This window comes from Budorcas taxicolor, chromosome 18 (genome assembly GCF_023091745.1).
Source record: "Budorcas taxicolor isolate Tak-1 chromosome 18, Takin1.1, whole genome shotgun sequence".
NCBI lineage: Eukaryota > Metazoa > Chordata > Mammalia > Artiodactyla > Bovidae > Budorcas > Budorcas taxicolor.
In genome coordinates this window covers 10891716-10915514 of record NC_068927.1, presented here as the reverse complement: position 1 = coordinate 10915514, position 23799 = coordinate 10891716, and the positions used below count along the sequence as shown (strand labels likewise).

General features: G+C 48.2%; 1 protein-coding gene across 1 annotated transcript in view; it reads right to left on the bottom strand.

The window, feature by feature from the left end:
• The window catches only part of CDH13 (cadherin 13), a 1024384-nt gene extending 1001053 nt beyond the window's left edge, over nucleotides 1-23331 (bottom strand). Inside the window, exon 1 of the mRNA XM_052655824.1 lies at nucleotides 23196-23331. Coding sequence (XP_052511784.1) covers nucleotides 23196-23240 — 45 coding nt within the window. The 5' untranslated portion in view covers nucleotides 23241-23331. The remainder of the gene's footprint in view (nucleotides 1-23195) is intronic.
• Between the last annotated feature and the right edge of the window lie 468 nt (nucleotides 23332-23799).

Genomic DNA, 23799 nt, shown 5'->3' with positions numbered 1-23799 from the left:
TTCTGCCTCTCCTGGAGACAAGCCAGGGTCTAAAGCGGGTGTCTAGGCATCCCAGAACCTCATACAGAACCTGCCACATTTCAGGTGCCCACTAAATGCTAGCTGGAACTTACAGCGCTTGAGTAGTGGGCTGTTAACCCTAAGGCATCCTGTTTCCACTGCTTCCTATACAGGTGACCATGCCTGCTCTGAGCCTTAGTTTCCCCACTGTAAAGTGAGAAATACTAATAATAGCAATGTTTATTTCATGGGTTGTCAGAAGGACTTAATTAAAATTGGAGAAGGAATTCAGAAAGAAATTTTACACATGTAAAATTAACATGTGTAACAAGACTTTGGCCACCTGATGTGAAGAACCAACTCATTGGAAAAGGTCTTAATGCTGGGAAAGATTGAAGGCAAGAGGAGAAGAGGGTGGCAGAGGATGAGATGGTTAGACAGTATCACTGACTCAATGGATGTAATATGAGCAAACTCCAGGAGATAGTGAAGGACAGTGAAGCCTGGCCGTGCTGCAGTCCATGGAGTCGCTAAGAGTCACACAGGACTTAGCGACTGAACGACAATAACAAAACAAGAAAACAAGGAGAAGGTGAGCTTTTTCAGACTTCTAAATTGCTTTCGGCTTCCTCTATGCACATAGTAACAGATGATGTCACAGCCTTGCCCTCCCTCCACCAATAGTTTCCCATCACTCTCAGAATACCATCCAAACTCTCCCCATGGCCCAATCTGTCTCCTGATCTCATCTCCCTTTCTCAGTCCAGCCACCATGGTCACCTCGCTATTTCTGAAGCACACTAGGCATGGTCCTTCTTTGGGGACTTTACACTTGTTCTCTGCTCTGCCTTGCATATGCTGGCCCCCACAGGCCCACACAGCTCTCTCCTCCACGACAGGCAGGTCTCAGTTGAAATGTGCCCTCTTGAGGGGAGCCCCTTTCCCTCCCTGCAACCCTCCACCCCTATGGAAAAGAGCATCCTCATTACTTTATCCCTGACAGTGCCTTGGTTTTGCAGGGCACTTATGACTAATGGACTTTCTTTGGTTTGCTTCTCCCACTAAAACCAAAGCCTTATAGAGGCAGGAGCTCGGTTATGTCCATTGCTGCTTTTTCGGTACTTAGAACCATACCTGGCACAGGCCGGGCAATCCACAAATGTGGTCAATGAATGCGTGAATGAATATGTGAACAGATGAATCCCCAGAGACAGTGGGAAAGGGAGGAAAATTGTCTTGCACTTCCTCTGAATTCTTTCTCCACTTCCCGCAGCACATCAAGTACTCCAGAGCCAAGAGAAGCAGCGCAAGGTGGAGACCACCAAGCCCATGGCTTATCCGCTGCGTAGCCATGGCCTTAGCTACTCCACCTGCGTAACGAGCACAGTCTTAGGGCCCACTCAGTGCTGTCAGAACAGACGCGGTACTACAAGGAGAGCCCTTAGCACAGGCTACATGGCAGCCCTTACATCTTCCCAATGGTTCATGTTATAATCTTAGAGCCTGTTCTGACCCCTCTCTGAGCCCCCCGCCATCCAGCATGCAGGGGACTTGTTCTGCATATGGAAAAAAAAAAAAACTATTTAAATCCTGGTTCCTCTTTTTAACAATACAACATTCACATCCTTACCCACAGCCTGCTCCCCTGGGGATGTTTGCCCCCCAGTAAAGGTTGTCAAACATTTTAAATGTTATTAAATTGTCCAGTAAATGGGAATGCCCAAAGCAGAGAGCCAGTCAATCAGGATTATTTGAGAGCTTCAAAAAGACAGAAGGAAACAATTATTAGGTTTAAGAATATTGTGTTCCCTCTCCTACACAGCCTTTATCTAAATCTTCGTTTAATTGGCAGCCTTCAGCACTGTCAGAATTGCATTCTGAGAAGTAGAAGTTTTCAAACATTTATGCAATGTTATATGCTTGGCTCACAGCTGCTGCTAGGAATGATCCCTTCTGCCAGGGATTTGGGGATGCGATATCAGTGCCGCTGCAGGGACTGGGGAACTGACCTTGAATCAAAGAAGACACTGACACCACCATGTAAATTCAAACACATCTTCTGAAGTTTGAGGCAGAGAGAATAGGACCTGCAGCCTCCCCACACTATACAGGTGGCTCCTTGAGGGCAAGAGTTGGTCCCTTCTAGCTGATATCCTCAGAACCTCCCCGACTGCCTTGACATATCGTGGGCATACACAGATGTTTCTGGAATGGCTAATGAGGATCTTTGTGGTTTTATGTAATAAGAGAAACCAGCACTCAGGCCCAAGGGTTTCTGAGGGGTTCTCACCAGAGGCTGGGTTGGAAGAGAAACTTGATTTCTTCCCATCTCTTCCCCTAACAACTACCCCCCACCACCTTGCAGTTCACCAACAAGTTTCATGTATGACCAAAGTTTCAGGAGGATTGTATGATACCTCCCGATCTTTCTGTCTGCTCCTCTCCTCTCTCGGTGCCTTAAATGGGGCCTTCAGCCTTCTTCTTTGGGACTATTGCAAAAGACACCTACACTTCTCCCATTCGCAACCCCATGCAGGAACAAGCATGCTGAGTGTTAGAGAGGCAGTGCTTGACATTGCCACCCTGCTGCTTACAAATCTCCCACGGTGCCTGCTGTTTTGGGGACACTGTATCTGTGAAACCGTCCGGAATCTCCCCCTGCTGACCTCACCTACTACAGCCCCGCTCACTGGGCTCCAGCCACATCAAGCAACTCAGCCCTCCCAAGCCCGACTGCCAGCTGCCTCCCCTCCATGCCTTCCTTCTGCCTGAGGGCTTTGGGCAAGCACATCCCACCAGTTTTCTGACTGCCTGTTTCCTGCTGATTCCTCCTGGCCCAGTTCGAATATCTGAATATCCGTCCTCTGCCCTAGAGAGCCTTCTTCAGTCACCTCACTATCCTCCCCCAGGCAAAGGACAGCCACTGCTCTGTGCTCCCAAAGCCTGAAGCCGATAATCATTCCTTTCTTTATTTTTTTACCTTAAACTCTACCATAGTACTACTGGGGGCTTCCTGGGTGGCTCAGTGACAAAGAATCTGCCTGCAATGCAGGAGACATGGGTTCAATCCCTGCATCAGGAAGATCCCCTGGAGGAGGAAATGGTGACCCACTTCAGTAATCCTGCCTGAAAAATCCCACGGACAGGGGAGCCTGGTGGGCTACAGTCCGTGGGGTTGCAAAGAGTAAGACACGACTGAGCTCGCACATACACACATGGTACTACTTTGCACAGGGAGTGTGCAAAGCCTCAGTATGTAAAGTTCAGTATTTTCCACAAGGTGTCATGCAACTGGGGTCAAAAAATAAAATACTGTCAGGCTTTTAGAAACCCCCTCCTGCCTTCTTTACAACCACGTTGGAAAATTGGCTGGTGATACTTAGCAAAACTAAATGATTTTCCAAGTGGATAAATGGTCCCAGGTCCTTTCATCCTGTCTTGACAATGTTGACTGTTTAGTCTGTTTCAACTTGCGAATCATAAGACCCCTTAGGGACTATGATTCTGCTACCTCCTTATCACTGTTCCTATCACAGAACTGGCATATGGTAAGTTCTCTATAAATGCTGACCAAATGAACGAGTGAATGAATTAAGTGAATGCATGAGAGAGAAAGGTAGAGGACATGCGCTCTCAGTTTGGATAATGGTCTCGGATTTCTTCCGATCAATGCCTTGTGCACATTCCTCATTTGGAAGCCTCGGTAGTGGCACGATTCTGGGTTCCCATCGAAACTCACAAAAGACCAGATGTCCTCTAGAGATTGTCAGAGAAAAAAAAAAAGGCTTAAAGGTCATCTGTTTTAATCAGAAAAAAACAGAATTCTAGGAAGAGCAGGCTAGTTAAATTGGTTTGACAGTCAACCTCAGCAGCAAATGCAGCTTCCAGCGTCTTCCTAGATTGGTTCATTTTCCAAGATCTGTGATTTTTAAATGAGGAGTAGGATCAAAGGTCAACCTTACCCCCTGGAGCACAAGCTAAGTGTGTTCTGTAATCACATCACAGAGCAAGCTTCAAAAGCCCACAGTGTAGTGACGGCAACCACCTGTCTATCTTCACACCAGATGAATGGCTTTCTGATGCCATTAATCAGAAAGGTAGCTGAATAAAGAGCAGCCGATGCTTATTTAACCAAGCTCTCCTCATCCTGTCACGAGTGAGAAGCACAGACACAGTCCTGGCCCAGGTGAGAAAGGAAATCTGCTGGAAACTGCCAGAAGCCTGTTATTTTCCTGTAACCTTTCAGAGCCTGGAGGTGTCACCAGTGACAGTCAGGAATGGCAAACAAACAATGCTTTTCCAAAGCACAAGACCCCAGGGAAATGGAGATCCAACTCCACAAGGTACCCCCGCCTCCCCAGAACCTGAGGCTGGTTCAGAACAATGGTCTCCCTAGAAAACGCTGTAATGTTAGCATATCCTGAGAATTGTGCTTTGATGACTGTGCCTGGCAGAGGAAGGCAGCAACAAAAGGTTGGCCTAACAAGTTGTTGCTTTCAAAGTGCAAATCGGAACTTATAGCCTCCAGGAAGATGAAAGTTCAGTTCAGTTGCTCAGTCGTGTCCCCAAATTTGTTCTGATTGGACAGAGCTGGTCCTGCCAAAAGTCTGTCATGTCTGATCTTCCCTCCAGGTCAGGATCACATTGACAGCAGCCTATTCAATTGTCAACACCAATGACTCATCCTAAGTCCGAAGGTCCAAGGCCAGAATCACTCTGCCACTGAACCTGCTGGGAAATCACCTGCTGTAGTTTCTGCTGTCAGAGGCACTGCAAGGAGAGGCTGCAGACAGCAGGGCAAACCCGCAGGGTGGGGAGAACGGGGAGCTACCAGGCCCAGCTCTACTCCCCATGACTTCCAGAATGGCTTTCTTCCAAAGCCTTCCCCTCTCTGAGCCTCAGTCTTCTCATCTGTAAAGTGGGAAAGCCACGCCCTTCTGATTAAGAACTGAAACAATCCACAGCAAACTCTTTCCTCTGGGCTTGAGAAAAGGAATTTAGTGAACCAACACCACCTCTCTTCCAACACAGCTGCAACAATAAAGAGTCAGGAGAACCAGATTCGAGTCCCAATTCTGCCAATCATTTGCTGAAGAAGAAAAGTCTCTGGGGCACAGGCCTGTTATGGCAGACCTCACCTGCAGGCTCCTGACGGTGGAGCAGAGATGAAGGAAGACACTGTGTGAGCAAGCCCCACAGACGGTGAACTCCTCATCTCCAAGGTGAGAGGAATCAGTAACTCCCATATTCAGAGACTTGAACCAGACATTCCGTATGTAAATACTTAGCTGGAGTGCCTGACACAGAGATGATGGTCCATAAATGTTACTTTTTAACTGAAGTAATCACTAGGGTGTCATTTAATTAAATAATAATTGTTAGAACACAAATGATGATGATGGTTCTTAGCCTCACCACGAAAGCAAATTAAAGTTCTGCCCTTGGAGAGACTGCGTCAGGCTAACCACATCTCCCTGGGGCCCCATCTGCCAGCAGGGGATGTGTCTAATGAGGGGTGCTTCTCTCCGACTCCGCCCCTACCCCCCAGGAAAAACCATGCACCAGGTAAAGACCTGCAGCACCAGATAAGTCCCCTTAACACAGAGAGAAAGGTCATTCCAGCCTGGCAAAACACACCCCTCAATTTCACCTGTTGATCTGTTTACTTTTTTAACTTCAGATGTAAGCTGCTTGCCGCCCTGCACCGCTGGGCCTCCAGCCAGCCTGAACTGGTTCTCCTGCGGACTGCAACCCGGGACAGTGCCTCTATTGCCCGGCGTGCAGACTGATTTCTACACTGTGCAAAATCAATCCCGGGTGTGCAATTTCTCTGGCAGCTCAGCCTCAGAGGGAACGCTTCCTTGGCAAGTTCCCGGCTCACCAAGGGCAGGAGCGAGCAGGCTTGCCAGCAGCCAGCCCTAGAGAGGCAGGGAGATTTGGAAGGACAGGGACCAGAGAGCGGCGCTGAGTTGAACTTCATCCCACCGGCGGAACATTTGGGGGCTCAGATAATCCTGAACCGAAATAGCCAGGGTAGGGGTTACACTCAGGAAGGCGAAGTGGCTGGGTTAATAAGGCTTTTAGGATTCCTCATGCCGAGTCTGCAGAGCGCAGACTTCTCCAAGCATCAATTATAAGAGGATAAAACTTTCCAGAATGGAGAAAGGGCGCTGAGTTCACAATGCTTTCTGGGGTCTGATGGATCTTCATCTACCCCCTCCGAATCTTCCAAGTGCTTCATTACTTGGCTCCCTCAGCTATTCTGCAGTGCCTTCCAAACTCCTCCAAACTTTGCTTTAATGAGGAGCCTCTATTTATTAACTCTTTGGTCAAAAAGAAAAAAAAACGTGAAACCTAATGCATCTCATTTCCTGCAAATTGCAGATGGTTAATCTCCATCTAATAAAGCTATGCATAGGGTGTTACACAAAATCTGTTTTCTCCTGAAGGATAGGAGAGCTGACCACTTGCTGTCCCCAGCAGCGTGCTGTTGGGCTTCCAGGTGTATGTTCTTAAGGCACATTCAGTGAGCGTCAGTTTCTTGATCTATAGCTTGGGACTGTTTCCCAAGTAATAGGATTTATTGTGATGATTAAGACACAAGATCCCTGAACTTCCCTAGTGGTCCAATAATTAAGACTCCACACACGTCAACTGCAGAGAGCACAGGTTCAATCCCTTGTCAGAGAACTAAGATCCCACATGCCGTGAGTTGTGGCCAGAAAAAAAAAACAGAAATACCATGATCTCTGCCCAGTTTGACTATACAGTGTACCAGGCGTTGTGCTGAATTTTCCAGGCAAGAATACTGGAGCGGGTTGCCATCCCCTTCTCTAAGGGATCTTACCAAACCAAGGAATCGAACCCTCATCTCTTGTGTCTACCCGCACTGGCAGGCAGGTTCTTCACCACCACCGCTGCCTGGGAAGCACCTAAGAAGCCCCTGGGATGGAGCTGTCACTATTCCCCCCATTTAACAAATGAAGAAACTGGGACAAAGAGTTCTGAATAGGATTTGCTCAAGGTAAAAAGGCAGTGGGAGCTGAGAGTCAGGCCTGGGCAGCCTGGTGTCCTCCTTCTTAACCAGTAAGTGCTTTTCCTTTTCCTATTTCTCCTTCACTTTCCCACTCCTTCCCTTCACTCTCTGACATCCCTCCTCCTCCTGACGCTTCATCTGTTCCTTAGACTTGTGCCTGTCTTTAAGTTTGTACATGGTCTGACCAGTCATTTCCCAGGTGCCCCCCACAAGGTCCCGCCTCCCCCCCCGCCCCCCCCGCCCCTGCCCAATGCAGCTAAGCTGTTTCTTGACTGCAGCAGCCTTCTCAAAGAACACCAGCGGCCATTCCTTCTTCCGCAGAATCTAGTACTTTCCCCAGCCCCTCTCTCTTTACCTTCTAAGAGGTCTGCAAGTTCCTCCTTGAAATTCCCTCTTTCCTACTTTGGCATTGTAACAGTCTGTACTTCTTCCCCCTCTCATGGTTACCAATCCATTCCTCCATCATCCATTCATTTATCTGTTTATCCGTCCAGTTCATTTAACAATTATCTGAGCTCAGATTCTCTGTAAACTTGGACAAGTCGTTTCTCACCATCTATTACCTCACCTATAAAACAGAAATATTAAAAACATAGTTTACAGGATTGTTGTTAGGTTTAAATAAGACAGCAGATATAAGGAAATCTGGCTCAAAGAGGCACTCAACACATATTAATTGTTTCGTTGCTAACTTTCTCCCAATCAGCGTTTTAAGTCCTGAGATCATTTCTGGCATGCTTTCTCTTTCTTCCCCACCAGTCCATTCACCAGCAAGCCTCTAAATCTGATCCTTTCTCTTCCACACTTCTTTTGACCTTCATTAGCTCACAAGCTGGACTTGCCTTGGGTTTTTCTGGACCCCATCCATCTTTCACACCACCCCCACATTAATTTTTCTGAAATATTATTTTTCACTATGCTACTCCCATCTTCAAAACCTCCACTGACTCTCTAGTATTTATTTATTCTATTTTTTTCTTCTTTCACTTTTCAAGGTTATTATGTTTTTCATTATAAATGTAATATACACACATCAATGGAGATTTATAAACTGAAAGGGGGGGGGGGAAATCACTCAGAAACCCATCACATGAACAAAGCTACAGTTAGCATTTCAGACTCCACACCTCTTTTCCATATATAGAGACTTTTTGCTTAGTAAGAATCCTATTCCACACACATTCTATTCAGTATTCATTTCTTGCTTATGTGATTTTTTTCATGTCATTGCTGTCTTCATAACTTTCCCCTTTAATGCCTGTGTAATATTCCACTGAGTCACTTAACCAGTTTCCATCTGCTAGAAATTTAGCTTATTTGTCAAGCACTTAGGAGAGCCAGGCACATGGCAAATACTCAATGAATGCTGGCAATTGTCATTATTTCCCATTTGTGCCAACACATCTTTGCTGAGAAGTATTTCTGCACGTCTTTTTCTGCAGCATTTAGCTCTCTGACCTCTTTAACTTCTCAGATGTGGATTACTGACTCAGATATAGGTTCCTGGGCTTTACTGGTTTTGTGCCTTGTGATACTGATGCCAGCACGTGCTGACATCTGCCCACTGACAAGGCCACATCCCTCCTGGCTGTTCACTAATGGACCAGCTTCCACTGCAAGAACCTACAACTCTTCCCTGAGGGCCTTCTCTGGAACAAGAGTCCCCTAGTGGAGCCAGCCATCCACTCGCGCTTAAACTCCATGCCACCTGGGGCAGCTCCAGAACAATGCCCACCTAGATCTGTGGCACAGAAACTGGAGCCCCACACCCCTCAGGTGGGGTAGCTCCCAGAGGTCCCGTGTACCTGCAGGAGCAGCTGTCTGAGCAACAGGTGCTTCACATAACTGCCTCCCTTCCTTGCTTTGCTTCCCCACCCTGCTATGGCTCTCCCTGGCTCATCTCCCACATGAAATTAACTGTGTTCAAATTCTCCTCTCAGAACCTGCTTCTGGAAGAACTCGGGCTGAGACTGTGACGCTTACAGGCAAGTGGTTAACAGCCATGCTAACACCTGTCCGTTTATCTCTTCAAAGAATCAACTTCCATTTTCTAAGGTCTCATGGTTTACTAGACCAGGATTTTACAGGGTTGTCCTGAATCCCCATCCCAGTCGTATCAGATAGATATCATGGCCTTCATTTCAAAGACCTGGCAGCTGAAGCACAGAGGGGTTAAGCAACCTTGTCCATGGCCACCCAGCCCTGCAGGGGCAGAGCTGGGATTCAAACTGTAATTCCACTTTCCCCCGAGGCCTGAGCTCTTAACCTACAGGGTGTCCTGCCAGGCACTGCCCCAGAATGGTATTAGGATCCTCCCCCGGGCCCTAGGCAGCAACTAACCTCCTTTCAGTTCATATGGATTTGCATATTCTGGGCAGTTCTTTCCATTCCACAGAATCATGCAACACGTAGCATTTTGTGTGGAGGACTGCCCAAGTCTGAATCTCGGCCTCAGAGCTAAAACGCTGTGTGACCTTTATCAAGTTCCCCTGGAATTTCTCCATCTGTAGAATGGAATTAAAATCATACTAGACATACCGCAGAGTCACTGGAGGGCTGAATGTGCTAACCAATACATCTAAAATACTCACACAGGGCTCAGCTCACATTCAGCACTACTGAGATGTCAACCTCCATTTCTGCCACGACTACAGATATTACTAGTCTGCTGTTCCTCTGCCCCAAAGCATGTGACTGGTGGTGGGAATCCAAAGATGGACAGAGCACAAAAAAACAGAGCTCTTGCCCTCCTCCAGTACACGGCCTGGTAGGGACTATATGATTGGGAAACCAGTTTATATGAATGCAAAGTCTTATCACATGCATATTTGACTTACAGAAATCCAGGTCTTTCACCGAAAAGAGAAGGAAAAAGAACAATTTAAATACTGCAATTAAATTCTGTAAAATTATATCGTGCATATATCCTTTATTACGCACTATATACATCCCTGCATGCATTTATACATTGTTACATATTGATTACAGTAAGGGTTGCATACAAAAACCAAATACATTGTAATTTAATGGGCAACTTAAGAGATCTCAAGGTTAATGAAGACTCTGTGTTTGCCTTAAACCTTGACTGTGTAATCTAACCCTTGGGTAAAATGTGACTCTATTGTGTGCCGACAATAATAATTCACAGTGATTCCAGATAAACGAAATCAGCCAACAAGTACCAAGTGGAGTCGGGTGTTAGGCTGTGGTAGGTTCCAGCTGATCAACGCCAATTTGCAAAGCACCGCTTCTGCCCTCCACAAGTCCACAGAATCATTTTGAAAATAAACCACATAAACATACTCATAAGAGGTTGGTGAGTGGCAGAACTGGGTTTAGGAACCAGGTGGAAATGATCTCTCACCTACCAGCAGACAGGACAGGCAGACACGGGAAGGGCGGTGCTTTCTCCTGCCCCACCTTTGCCCACCTTGTCATTCTCCAGAGCACTCATCACCACCTGGCAGACACCATGTGTCTAACTGTTTCTTTCTTTCTGTCTCTCCCTCAACCAGTATGGAAGCTCACTGGGGCAGGAACTGTGTGTACACCATTTACGTCTGTATTCCCAGTGCCAAGAAGACATCTGAGTGCTTTGAAGGTAGTCAGTAAGATCTGTTGGTGAATGAATGGACGAAGGTAATAATTTAGACAACCTCTACTTTTCTTCCATCTTCTGGGCCCAAACACCCATAGTCTTTTCCTCCAATCTCAACTTGCTTATTCCTTAATTATTCAAAAGTAATGGGAAAATATTACATGCCAAAAATGAGGTCCTAAGGGAGCATTCCAGGGCTTTGGCATACCGGTACCATCTAGTGGGAAAGAGCATATTTGCAGGTGGGTGCTAAACTGAATTTGGAGGGTTGATAAAAACAACCACCACAACTGTTTTCTTTATCATTTCCTCTACCGAGGAAGTTTTCTATAACTCACACCAATGGTGGCAACTGGAATCCCTTATAAACTCATGTTCTACCCAAGGCATACACTGCTCATCCAAGCACCTGCCGTGCCTCTTCATTTTTCTTGCTCAAGAACTTTTCCAAAACCATGGTTGCCCCCAGGGTCACAAAGGCTCAGCAGGGAAGACAGAAATTTTGGCGCCAGGGGCCACCCCTGACCGATGGACAGACATAGGTACCCAGCCTCCTATCCTGCAGAGGGACCATTCTAAAGTGGTCTGGGCAACCCACTCCAGTACTCTTGCCTGGAAAATCCCATGGACAGAGAAGCCTGATAGGCTACAGTCCATGGGGTTGCAAAGAGTTGGACAGGACTGAGCGACTTCACTTTCACTTTCCAAGGGCCCCTAGCAGCAGTGAGCCTCAGTTGCCCAGGACAATAACCAGCTCAAAGATACACTTTTTAATTGGCTCCCCTTCTTTCTTGCTTCACAGTTCTGACTTCCGTGAACTGGAATTATCTCTCACATCAGTTCCCCGCATCAAAGTCTGTGTCTCCATTACTATTTGGGGTAACTCAATCCAAGATACAGGGTCTAGCACCAATATACCTTTGGGTGATAAGAAAGCCTTAAGAATTAGAGTCAAGATAATTACTATAAAAGCTTAAATATTGTATATTTTAGAGCTGGTCTAAGAATTGCTTTCCATAGTTGACTCCCAGCATCTTTACCTTGATCTAAGTTGAGGAGAAATCAACAGTGATTTGTGGTCCTAAAGAAGTATTCATGGAGACGAGAGAACAAGGAAAAAGGTCTGGTCTCTATCCCTGGGCTCTGCTCTGTTCCAATTTGACCAACTGGTGACATAGCTAATGGTTTAGACTAGAGGAGGGGTGAACAATCTACAGCCTGAGGGCCAAACCCAGCTCTGCCCGTTTTTGTAAATAAAGTTTTATCGGAACACAGGCCTGACCATCAGTTTACATATTGTCTGTCGCTGCTTTTGTGCAGCATTGATAGTGCTGAGTAGTTGCAAGAGAGACCATATATTTACTCGATAGCCCTTTATAGAAAGAGATTACCTGCCTGTGGTTTAAATCACTGGTTGTCATAGTTTTGGATTCCCAAAAGCAAAATTTCAAGAAAAGCAAAAAATAGAGACTGGACAAAGGTTTGCCAACAGCATCTTACCACTAAGGACAAAAATGCCCTCTATGTATTAACCAACTGCATTTCAAAAATCATAGGGCGTTTTAACCCGAAAAAGTAGAAAGGTCATAGCATCAGAATAATGAACTTTCCATCCCAAGAGAGAGTAGTGGGTGAGCTCAGAACAACTGCCTAGCCCATTTTAACTTTTTTTCTACAGCACTATCATTTTCCAAAATTATCATGTTTACTTAGATTTGTTTTTCATTCTTTTTCTCCCTCATAAGAACATAGACTCCACGAGGGCAGGCAATCCTGTCTTTCTTAATCACTGCTGCTTACCCAGTGTCAAGCACCATGTTTAAGATACAGTTGCTGATCGGTAAATATTTGTTAAGTGAATGACTCGGTCAAGTGTGAACTGTCTAGACTGGGGCAGATATAAACATCCTGACAGGCAAAAGGTAAGACCATTGTGCGGGTGGCGAGGGCTGGGACAGAGGGGGAGTGTGTGTATCTGGCACAGGGGCTCTGTGAACGCCTCCTGCTCTATCTGCAGGACATAAAACAGTGCCAGCCACATAACAGGTACTCAACAGATGTTCAAAGAATTAGTGGCTACCCTAACTAAAGGCCCTTATACTGAATTAACAGGAAAAAGAAAACTCATCTGATAAAATGCAACTAAACTTCAGTTTGGATTCCCAGGTAGCTCAATGATAAAGAATCTGCCTGCCAATGTAGAAGATACAGGTTCAGTCCCTGGGTCGGGAAGATCCCCCGGAGGAGGAAATGGCAACTCACTCCAGTATTCTTGCCTGGAAAATCCCATAGATAGAAGAGCCTGACGGGCTACCATCCATGGGGTAGCAGAGTCAGACATGACTGAGCGACTGAGCAACTGAGTGACTGAGCGAGGCATAAACTTCAGTTTAGAGTCAGTCCAATTGCAACTCTATAGATCTGAGTGTCTGGATATAGCTACAGGCTGCATATTTCTCATTTGCCTATAGATTGAGAAAACAGTGTTGCAGACGGTGGCACTCAGGAGGCACTGGCTTGGACAGTCAAGTCCTCGGCACTCCCAGAGAGGGATGCCGTCCAGCCTCAGGGCTCAGGGGCAGGCAGGAAACTACCAGAGAATTAACCTGCATGTTGGAATTAGCCTGCAGAAAAGTGGCGATCCTCACTGGGATGGCTGTTCTTGTTGGGGGAAGCTTAAGGTGTGGGTGAGTCGTTTGTTCCTGGTCAAAAGCAAGGACTCAGCAATAAAGAATACAGATAACCCTGAGCTAAACCAGTTCTGAAGGTTGTAACTGGTAATCCAGAGAGGAGGTCTGGGTCCCAGGCCTCCTTTTAAAGACCAGGAATTCAAAAATAAGGTCGCTGCAGGCAGCCGTTTTGACTCCAGGAGAGTCAGAGAACGAGAGAGTGGAAGAAGAGAATTCTCACATCATTTGAGGGGACAAGGGAGCAAGTTTTTGTACATTAGGGAAATATGGAGGAAAATGGACATGCACAGAAATCAGAAAAACATGGGTTCAAACCCTGGTCCCAGTCCTTAGTGGCTGTGTAGCCTTAGGCAGATGACTCACCCACTCTGAACTTCTTTTCATCATATATAAAATGCAGACACGAAGACTTGCCCCTAAGGGTTGCAATAAGAATTTGAGGCAAGGCATGTAACTGGTACTTAGCAATAAGTTATACAGCAAGTTTATTACAGTTGTTTTGATTTATTTTAAATAATATGCTCATGGTGTTGACAAGCATACCCACATACACACTGTCCTGATAAAGCCTCCTGGGAACAGCTGCTGGGAAGAAACATCTAGAAGATATGATCCCACCAGATCAAATTATTTTATGAGGCCTAAAATCCCCAGGAGAATGATCCTTGGGGAGCCACAGTATGAGAACTGGCAAATCCTTCTCTGGGGAGCAAACTTAATTTTTTATTTTTCAATGTCTGTACAGTTTTAAGTACACAAGTATTTTTCCCCTGTTAGTTAGAGACTCAAGACCAAGGCCCCCCGGTACCTTCAAACCATAGTGCCTTGCAGCACCATGTGTTAAAGTTAAAGCAACCAGCATTCCTAAACTCCCAGCATTAGCAATTATGGGATGAAGCCATGAGGATACATTTATTTAATGCTCACCAGCACCCTGCTAGGCAGGTACTGGTATTCTCCATTCTTGTCTAGACACAGGAGGAAACAGGAGAAGAGGGGGGAGAAAAGGATAATTGATCAGAGGTCGCACAGCACGCAAAGGCTGGGTCAGAATTTAGATTCGATTCTCAAAGCTTCAGAAGTCTGCCTGATGCTCCTAAACTAAGACTCCTCTGGGTCCCAGGGGACCAGAGGCCCTGACTCACCTCCAGAACTTCCCCTACTGAGGGCCAGGGCTGTGTTGCAGTATTCGTCTCTGGATCCCCAAATTAGCAGAATTCTTGGCACTTGCCAGAAATGAAAAATTATGGGGAGAGAAGAAAATATGGGAGGAAGAGAGAGGGAAGGAGGAAAGATGGAAGGAAAGGAGAAAGGGTAGTTTGCTCCTTCAACCCCATTTTAGCTCCCATTGTTTCCAGTTGTAGTAATTACCAAATTCGTATTCTTTCAGCTATTTATTTCTTGTTTCTTATTGGCGGCCCTCAGAAGACCACAAGACCCACAAGAACGGGCTTCTTGTCCATCTTGTTTACCTATGAACTCCCCAAATGCTTCAGTAAATACTTAGCATGTGGACGACTGTACATCGCTCACCTTCTGAGGATAACAAACCTGTGCGGCTTTTTTCTGAGACAGCAGTTGTTATACTTTTACCGGGACACCACTGCCCGGCACCCAGCTGAAGATTCTGCTACTACACCAAGAAATGTCAGCATCGCCGAGGCTATATCCTACGCTGAAATGAAGGTCTGTGAGCATTCGCAAAGTGACTGCTGAAAGGAGTAGCTCATTATTTGCTTCATGTAGGAAATATTTCTAGTGCTGCTGATTGAATGTTCAAGAAACGATTAAAGGGCTTGGCAATGTTTCTCTCAAATATCTTTTGCATGAAAAGCCTCAGAGATTGGTTAATTATAGAGGCTACACATCAGTCACTCTAGGCAAGGGCACTGCCAGGCCCCGTGGTGCCCATCCCGGCTGCAAGCACGGACTGGTCTGCAGGCATTAGCATCACCAGGGCCTGGATGCCTCGCCTAAGGAGCATAGCTGCAGCCTAGCTCACATCTCCATGGAGATGGCCCTCAGACCCCATTTATGATGTCAAACACCTGGGTTCCTTGTTTGGGGCAAGTGGTTCCAGCTCTCTGCCAACCGGAGGAGTGAGAGCTTAAGCTTGCATCTGTAACCCCTCCCTAGCCCTTGTCCTGCGATCTCAAACCCAGATGCCAAGCCCTGGCAAATTCTCCCCTAAATGTCTCCTGGACGCTCCGAGAAGGTTGTGCCTACTTCTCCCATCTGCCCTGTCACTCCCTGGGTCTAGAGTGACAAGAGTCCCTGGATTCTTCCCATGATCGCAGGCCCAGACTGGCTCCTCCTCCGACTCATATCCAGTTCCATCCTCCAGCTACACTGCAGCCAAATTACCTTTTCAAAATAGAAATCTGGCCTTGTCATGCTGGACCCTCCCCACGTTGCTTTCAGTGACTTCCCCATTGCTCCAGGACGAACACCCACATCCTTGAGATGGCTGACAAGGCCCTGGTGGGTCTGGCACCCCCAGGCGCTCCCCACGCCACTCTCTGGGCGGCAGTGTCTCCTGCACGGGGTTCCCCCACCACCCACACCCTGGCGTTCCTGAGGCCGTAAGCCTCGCTGCTCCTCCGGGCTCTGGACCAAGCAGCAGGCCATCAGGGAAGCCTCCCAGACTCTTCATCTAGTCTGATGCCTTCCTCATATTCATGCATTCATCCATGTTTACTGAGGGCCTACTATATGCCAGGCCTCTGTTCTAGGCCCTGGGACCCCAACCGTGATTCACTCAGATGACAACATGGGCTGTGACGGAGCCTGTATTTTAGTAGAGGGGAAAGACGAGGCACCATCAAGCGAAACATATAGACCTGCAGGATCTGACCCAACTGTGTTTCCTTCCCTCTAGCAGTTGTCTCTGTTTTGAATCATTTATTAATGATTCCTGTCAGGGAATATCTTGGGATTCTGAGGCCCAAGAGAGCAGAGACTGAATCAGCCTTACTAACAGGTGTTCCTTGAGCACACAGTAGGGCCTGCCTGAATATCACAGGCATTTACTGAATCCATCTGGCCCCAGGTGAACGTCCCTGAGGTCAAGTTGTTTGAGTACTTGGGGCTTAGGAGGGATGATTCTTCATATAAACCTTTAATGTCTCCCTCCCTGTGGACTCTCTGGCTGTAATTTTGAGCCAGAGCAGGAGTCAGCAAACTTCTTCTGCAAAGGGCCAAATAGTAAATATTTTAGTCTTTGTGGGCCATATGGTGTAACAACTCTGTTGTTACAGCACAAGCCCAGCCACAGACAATTATATAAATGAATGGGCTTGGCTATGTTCCAATGAAACTATTTATAAAAACAGGCTGCAGGCAGGAATCGGCCCAGAGGCCCATAGTGTGCAGCCCCTGAGTTAGACGATCCCAGATGCCCGGCAGCCTACAGAAGTTGGAAGCTGTGCCTGTGTGGCCTAAGTCAGACGTGGGTTCCGCGGGCGGGGTCCTGCAACTCTCGGCAGACCCTACATCGATCGACAGGGCGATTATCTCAGCAGCTCCAGCTTCAGGCATTCACAGGCACCATCTCCCGTGGCACATGGAAAAGCAAGTCCCTGCCAACCCCTAGGAAGGAGACTTTGGCCTGGAGGCCGGGTTAGGCAGGAGTAGAGGCTGCCGCACTCCTTGCGGGGTCCCCAGGCTCCCCCAGAGGCTGAGCTCACTTCCTGGCCCTGCCCAGGCATGTGCATGGCTGCGCTCAGCTCGGCAGCTGCTCCCTCCACCCCAGCCTGGCCCGGCTCCACTGGGAGACACAGGGGCTTTGTGCTTCTGTAGCAGAAGGGGTGACACTTGCTGAGGCCCTTTGAAATGAGACGTGACATGTTAAAACGCGCCTAACGCTAAGGCTAATTTTCAGGAATTTGACTTCTGGCAACTGACAGAAGGAAAACAATCCCCTCCCCCGCCTTTTTTTTTTTTTTTTGGTATATGTATGTAGTTATATTTACCCTGATCTTTGGGGTCTGCAGCTACTGAAAACAATACTTATCTGAGGCTCACCTGCTGGTGTGGGATGAGTGGACAGATTAGTCTAGTATTTATGGAGCCAGAGAACATTAATTGTAGCATTAGCACTGCATGAAGACTGTGGTGGGTGTTAACTGCTAAAAACAGTTATAAAAACACCACGCAAACTGCAGCTGGCACTAGAGGTGACAATGTCCCGCGTATAAAAGCACTCCAGACAACAGAGCTATGGAGCCAGCGTCACCCTGAGGTCATGAGTGCTCTGAGTGTTAGCTCCGTGCTCCCGGAGTCCCCTGCAGCACTAAGGACTGTAGGGTGCCGCGGTGATCTGACGACGTGCTTACTGTGGGTGAGCAAGACTGCTGGAATGGCAACACCCAGGGAGCCACTGTGCCTCCAAGGCAGGGATGCCCTCGGTGTGATCCTCTGCACAGCACACTGGGGCCCACGTTCTCTCCAGGGGTCCCAGAGCCCCTTGGCTGCTGACGCGTAACATTGTTCATGAGGCGCAGCACTCAGGTTGACTCAGACCTGCAACGTGTCACTTCTCTGGGGCTAACGATCCCACGTGAAACAGTGACCTGGGTGTTGCAATGCTCTGGGTGGCCCTTTTGGTGGTAGTAGCGTTCTCAGGGAGGAATGCCCCTTGGTCTTGTTCTTTCAAAGTTCACATCCAGATGGTTCAAACAGAGTGGTCGAAAAGGGGCCCTTCCTTTTCAAATAGCCTATCACTGAAAGATGGGCAACATCAATCTGATCAAGCCCCCAAATGTGCAAAACCAGAAGCTCCTGATGCAAATGCCTACCTGGGCAAGGAGGTGAAATAAATGAGTACAGTGGAACGGGTGGGTAGTAGGGAGTGGCAGGGATTGTGGCCAAGTACAAAGGCAGGTCCTAAAGGGGGCAGCAGTGACTCAGCTCCAGGGAAGTGTGGCCTTGCGGGAATGTGTTCTTGGGCTGCCTGACCTTCTGACATTTTAAGAACTGCAGGAAACATGTTGTTGGTTTTTAAATATACAATATCCTACTTTTCAAAACATTGGGGCCAAACAGGATACATCCATGAGCTTCATTTGGCCTGTGGCTTCTACTCTGCAACTTCCCCCTGGAAACAAGAGTTACAGAATTGGGATGAATGCCGTTCAGCCCCACCAAGCAGATATCTTGAAGGTTCAACCTGCTAAGCCAAAAGGTGACCCATTCATCTCCATGAGCCTTGCCTCAGTCTGCATTGCAAGTTTGAAATGTCATTTCTTCTCCCTAGCCTGCCCTTAGCTGTTTCTCTCAGTAGAGAAAGAAGGCACTTTCCCCCCTAACCCTAGAATAAACCCACTACTTCATATCTGGTGACGGTGCGGGGCTCCCACAGTCCAGCCAGTCATCACTTGTACAGTCTGTGCAGACATGGGGAGCCAGGCCTGAGGTCCCCAGAGGCTACACAGGAGACAAGTGGCAGAGAATTGTTTTGGCAGCATCCTTCAGGAGGGTCAGAGTCTCCCAGGCGTGTGGGTACCTTGCTGACAGCAAAGTGGAAACAATGCAAAAACCAGTGGTCATCTGATTGATTCTGCTCAAGTGATTATTGTAATTGGATGACAGGCCGCTACTTCCCTCTCCTTTTCAACTGGTGTTGCAGGGTGAGTGGACCTGGCTAATGATTCGCTTTTCTGGGCAGTGACCTAATGGGGAAGATTGCCTCCTTTCACACGTAGAACTGTGCCTGCTGTGTGTCTGGTTGCCTAAAGAATAAAATCAGGTTCAACCAGAGTCAAATGCCAGGAAATTTCAGAACTTCCTCACATTTCATATTGCATTGTCTACCAGGGTCTTCGAAACGTTCCCTGCTCTAACCCTCAGAGGGGATAGATAGTTGGAGAGTAAAATAGAATTAGAATAACGACAATTGGGAAAAAATGAAGGAAAGATAATTTGTGCAAAATGATAGGACTTCTCACTGGGGGAGCTTGTAGAAAAGAATTGAAAATAAGGAGAACACTTTAGTTTGGTTTTGATGGAGCTTTTACACTGAAATTCCTCAAAATATGAGAGGTCGACTTAGAATTTTGTAATGCTGTGGATGGAGCCCTCTTCTGGAGAAATTTTTCAACAGGTATTAAAACAAGATCAAAACACACAGAGATGAGCCCACACACAAACACAGAAATATGAACGACTGTTGGCTGTTGTCATTCAGATGTGAATTGAATCCATAGTTCATCCTTTTCTTTAGCTTCCACTATACAGAAGTTAACTGGACTCCCCAAGCAACTGTCTTTTGGAAGGAGGGAAAGAAAGATATTCTCAAGGAACCAGCTGTACTTTTACCTCAACAGTGAACTTCAGACTGAGACTCAACGTTCATACCCCAATACTGGTCCTTTTAGATAATGCAGTTACTGAGTGCACTGGTTTGCTGGGCAATTCTGCTGTAACACAGAGAGGATATTTCTAGGGGGGAAAAAAGATTTTATTTAATGGAAAACCCACAGGCTAAAGATAGAAAAGGAGAGAAGGGAGGGAGGCAGAGCGGGAGATATTAGCTAAGATGACTGTTGGGGCTTCTAATGTAGACTGTGGCATTACATAAATTCCAGATCACATATTCAGCCTTGCAGTTTATTAAATCTCTTTGGGGACTTGCTAAAAAAATTTTTTCTTTTCAGATACATGAACGCTACCACTTTGCAATTCCTTTCACCACTTCTAGCTCTGTTTCCCCAGCGCTCTTGGAATCTTACAGGCTGTCACATGTTGAGCCCATCTCAGAGCAAGAGATCCCTCGGCAATGCTCACTATCCTTCCTCCCCAACAAAAGGGCTCTGCGAGTAAACTCTGCCCTTAAAATACAATATATGAAGTTGCAGGGGCATAAGAAGACACTGATTCTCATTTAACATCTGAAAATCAAGATTCTGACTCCAAGAAAAACCTCCCCATCTGAAACCAACATCTCAGAATGCCATGGAATAGTTTTAGTCACTTCCCAAGCTCTCCAAACCTGGACCACTCCCTACAGTCCTAATTCTTGGGAGATTACTCATTCATTGTTGGAGCTTTTGGCTAGATGTGACACCCAAATCGGGCTGGGGGTGGAGGAATCACATTTTGCAGTGGAATTTCTAGCTCACGCCTCTCTTGATTTGTTTTGCATTCATTATTTACCATAGCCAAATTCCAGAGGCCGCTTCTGGGACTGCCTTTCCCAAAATGCCCCAGGGGAGAAGAGAGGTGACTGCTTCTCTGCTTTGCCAGCTTTCAGCCATTGTTGCTTTGAATTCCTCTTCCCTCTTCCAAAATGCCTAAAACAGCAACCTAGCCAGTAAACTTAGAGAGATTGATGGTTTCCAAAACCAGACCCAGTGTATTTCAACGGTGGTAGAAAAACACACACGTACTTGCCTGAACACCACTAAGGCCAAGTGACTAATTTGCTTTATTACATTGTTTTTCCCCTTTCTTATGTTTTCTGTCTGCCTGGGAAAAGTTTTATTTTTGCTTGTAGGCTCAAAGGCTCCCAGACTCTCCCCACCTTTCACTATGTCACACAGAGCTTTGCACTTGAACTTCTTGCCGGTTAACTGATTTGCACCACAATGATTTCCCTGCAAGGTACTACTATTGCTACCAGGATATCAGTTACTGTCCTAAGGTGGACATTTGCTCTGATTATGAATAACAGTGTAAGAGAGAAATAAGCCTCTCAGGGAAGGCAATTGAATTCGAGGTAAAACCTCTGCTCCTCCACCCTAAAGAAACTGAGAGAGCCAACAGCCTTCAAAAGCCACCTGTGCCAGGCAGGTCCTGGGAGAAGAGACACACCAGTTGCTTTGCAAAAGGCATCATGTCAGCCCCTAGAGCACAGGAATTGCTGGGTGCTGTCATGTGGTCTGATTTGCTCAGAGGAAGACAGAACCCTGGAATCCAAACTGAGGTCAGACATGTCCATGGAGAAGAGGGCTATAAAGTCCTAGGTCAGGTGGTGGTAAGGGCTCCCACACACGAAAATCTCCCAGAGTGCTAGGCCTGGTGCTAAACGCATTACCAAGGACATCCTGTTGAATGCAATCCAATCTGCCTAGCAGTCCTAGGAAGGTGACAGAATTACTCCACCATGGAAAATCTGGAAGTTCAAAGAGACTAAGCAAGCTGCCCAGGTGGTACCACCAGCACACAGCAGAGGGGATCTGTCTGAATCAGAGATATGCTCTGAACCACCCTACTAAATTAGGATACACACACACACGTACACATATCACACACACACGTACACATATACACACGCCTCCTCAGAGATAGTGAAGAGTCCAGAAAGTCTAGAAAACTGGCTCACAGACAGGCACAGGATTTGTGGCAGGACTTAAAGCTACAGGGACCTCAAGAGGATCAGCCCAAAACCCTAGTAGGGAAGAGTATGACTGTAGAGGGCTGTGGATCCAGGGAAGAAAGCAGTCATGAGCTGGGACTGGACTCACCAGCCAGGCACCCTACTCTGTCTCCAGACACCATCATCCAACCTCATCCACCCCACACAGAGTCATTGCCATGGTTACCACTTCCTGGGACACTGACCCATTTCCTAAAGTGGATGCCTCCCTGGTCCCCCCTCTCAGAAGGCTCCACTGCATCTTTGCAGTCCAGCTAGCCCCTGCCTGGGACTCCAGTGGCCTTACCCTCCCTACCCCCGACCCCACTCACACCCTCACACATGTGTGTGCCTCTTGCCCTGGCATCCAGCAGTCCTGGCCAGGAACTCGACACCCATTCCCAGCACCCCAGGGCACTCCTTCCCTCCTCTCTGCCTGGCCCTGCCCCCGGTCTCATCCACCCACTTGTAGGCTGCCAGCACATGCCATGTCCCGTAGGCTGCCAGGAAGGCCAGGGGGACTGGGTCACCGTGCTGTCAGAAAACGGGCCCCAGAGCAGGGCTGAGCCTGCAGCCACCAGCACCTCCAGCCTGGCCTCCTTTCCTGCACACAAACTTCCTGAGATCTCAGAGGCGGTTGCAGAAGGACCAAGTCTCCATCGCCCCCCGTCTCCCGGGTGGCCGGCCCTTCCCTGGTGCCTCAGCGCTCGGAGGGTTAACAGGCAGCTGCAGCCGGGTGGGCAAGGCTTGAACTTTTCTCCGCGCTCCGCGCCGCCCTCGAGCACCGCAGAAGCGGCAGTCGAGGCTCGGGCGGTAGTTCCAGAGAGCTAGACAAAACGGGAGCAAGAGGGAGGGGGCTTTGCGGGGACTGCGCCCGGGCGAAGGGCTGAGCTCGGCCCTTATGGGCCCGAGGTCAGGGAGGCAATGGACCCCGATGCGGGCGCGGCCGGCGCCTTTGAGCGACAGCGGCAGCCGGGCTGCGGCGGTCGGCTGGCCCGAGGCGGCTTCCTGCGCGCCGCCCGGCCGGGCGAGGGGGCCCGGGCGCCCCGGGAAGTCAGAGATACCAGGTCGGCCTCTCCAGCCCGGCAGCCCGCAGTCCGGACCCGAGCTGCGCTTCCCGGATCGGCGCTGGGTTGGGGGAAACCACGACTCCTTGGAGTCGCCTCCAACTGAGTCTCGCCAATGCATGAGCCCACAGAGGAGGCGAATCAAAGTTACCCCAGTCGATGTAGGCGAGAATGTCGCCCCTGCTTGCATAAAAAAGGACTCGGAGGTCTCTCCACCTCTCCTGAACGTACACACACACACACAAGCCAGAGTGGGAGACCGCCAGCCCCCCTCCCAACCGCCCTAGGATTTCAGGGGCTGGGAATGACCTCCCTTTTGAGCCCCCGAGCTGTCTTCGCCGCCGCACCCGGAGTCTCCCAACCCTACGAAAGCCCCCTCGCCTAGCCCGCGCCAGGCAATCGGAATGCAGAAAAGGGGCTCGGGCGCGCCCAGCAGCCCCCTCTTCCCTACCTGGGACAGGAGAACGCACAGGAAGAGCGGAGTTGTCGGCTGCATTTTGCCCGACTAGAAGCGCCCGGCGGCGTTTTCATTCATGCACGCGGCTGCACTGAGCATATTTTCCGTGGGAGCCAGGCTTTGAGGAGAGGCTCTGCCTCGCCAGCCAGCCAACTTCCCAAATAGATCAGCGGCAGCATCACGAAAGCATTGGGTAGAGGCTGATGACCAGGACCAATGGCTTTACAAGACGGATTCCTTCATAAAGCTCCCTCGTTTTGCATGGCAGATACGGGGCTAGCACCTCGCCTGGCGCGAGCCCCTCGCAGGAGGCAGCCAGTTCGGTTTTTTTGGACTGTTGGGGCCCAGCCCCACAAATCACGCTGGGCAACGCCAGCTGATGCCACTTTTCCAAAGAATGGAATTGCACCGGGAACTGGCGGCCACTTGCAGCCCAGTGCAAGAGATTCTCTTTATTAAAATGTTAATAAGATACACTTTATTTCCAATAAATCAAATAAAATGACCCCAGCAGCTCCAGTCCTTTCTACGCCTGGAAAGACTTGGTGGTGGATTTTTTTTTTCTTTTTCTTTCTTATTTTCTTTTTCAACGTGGCCC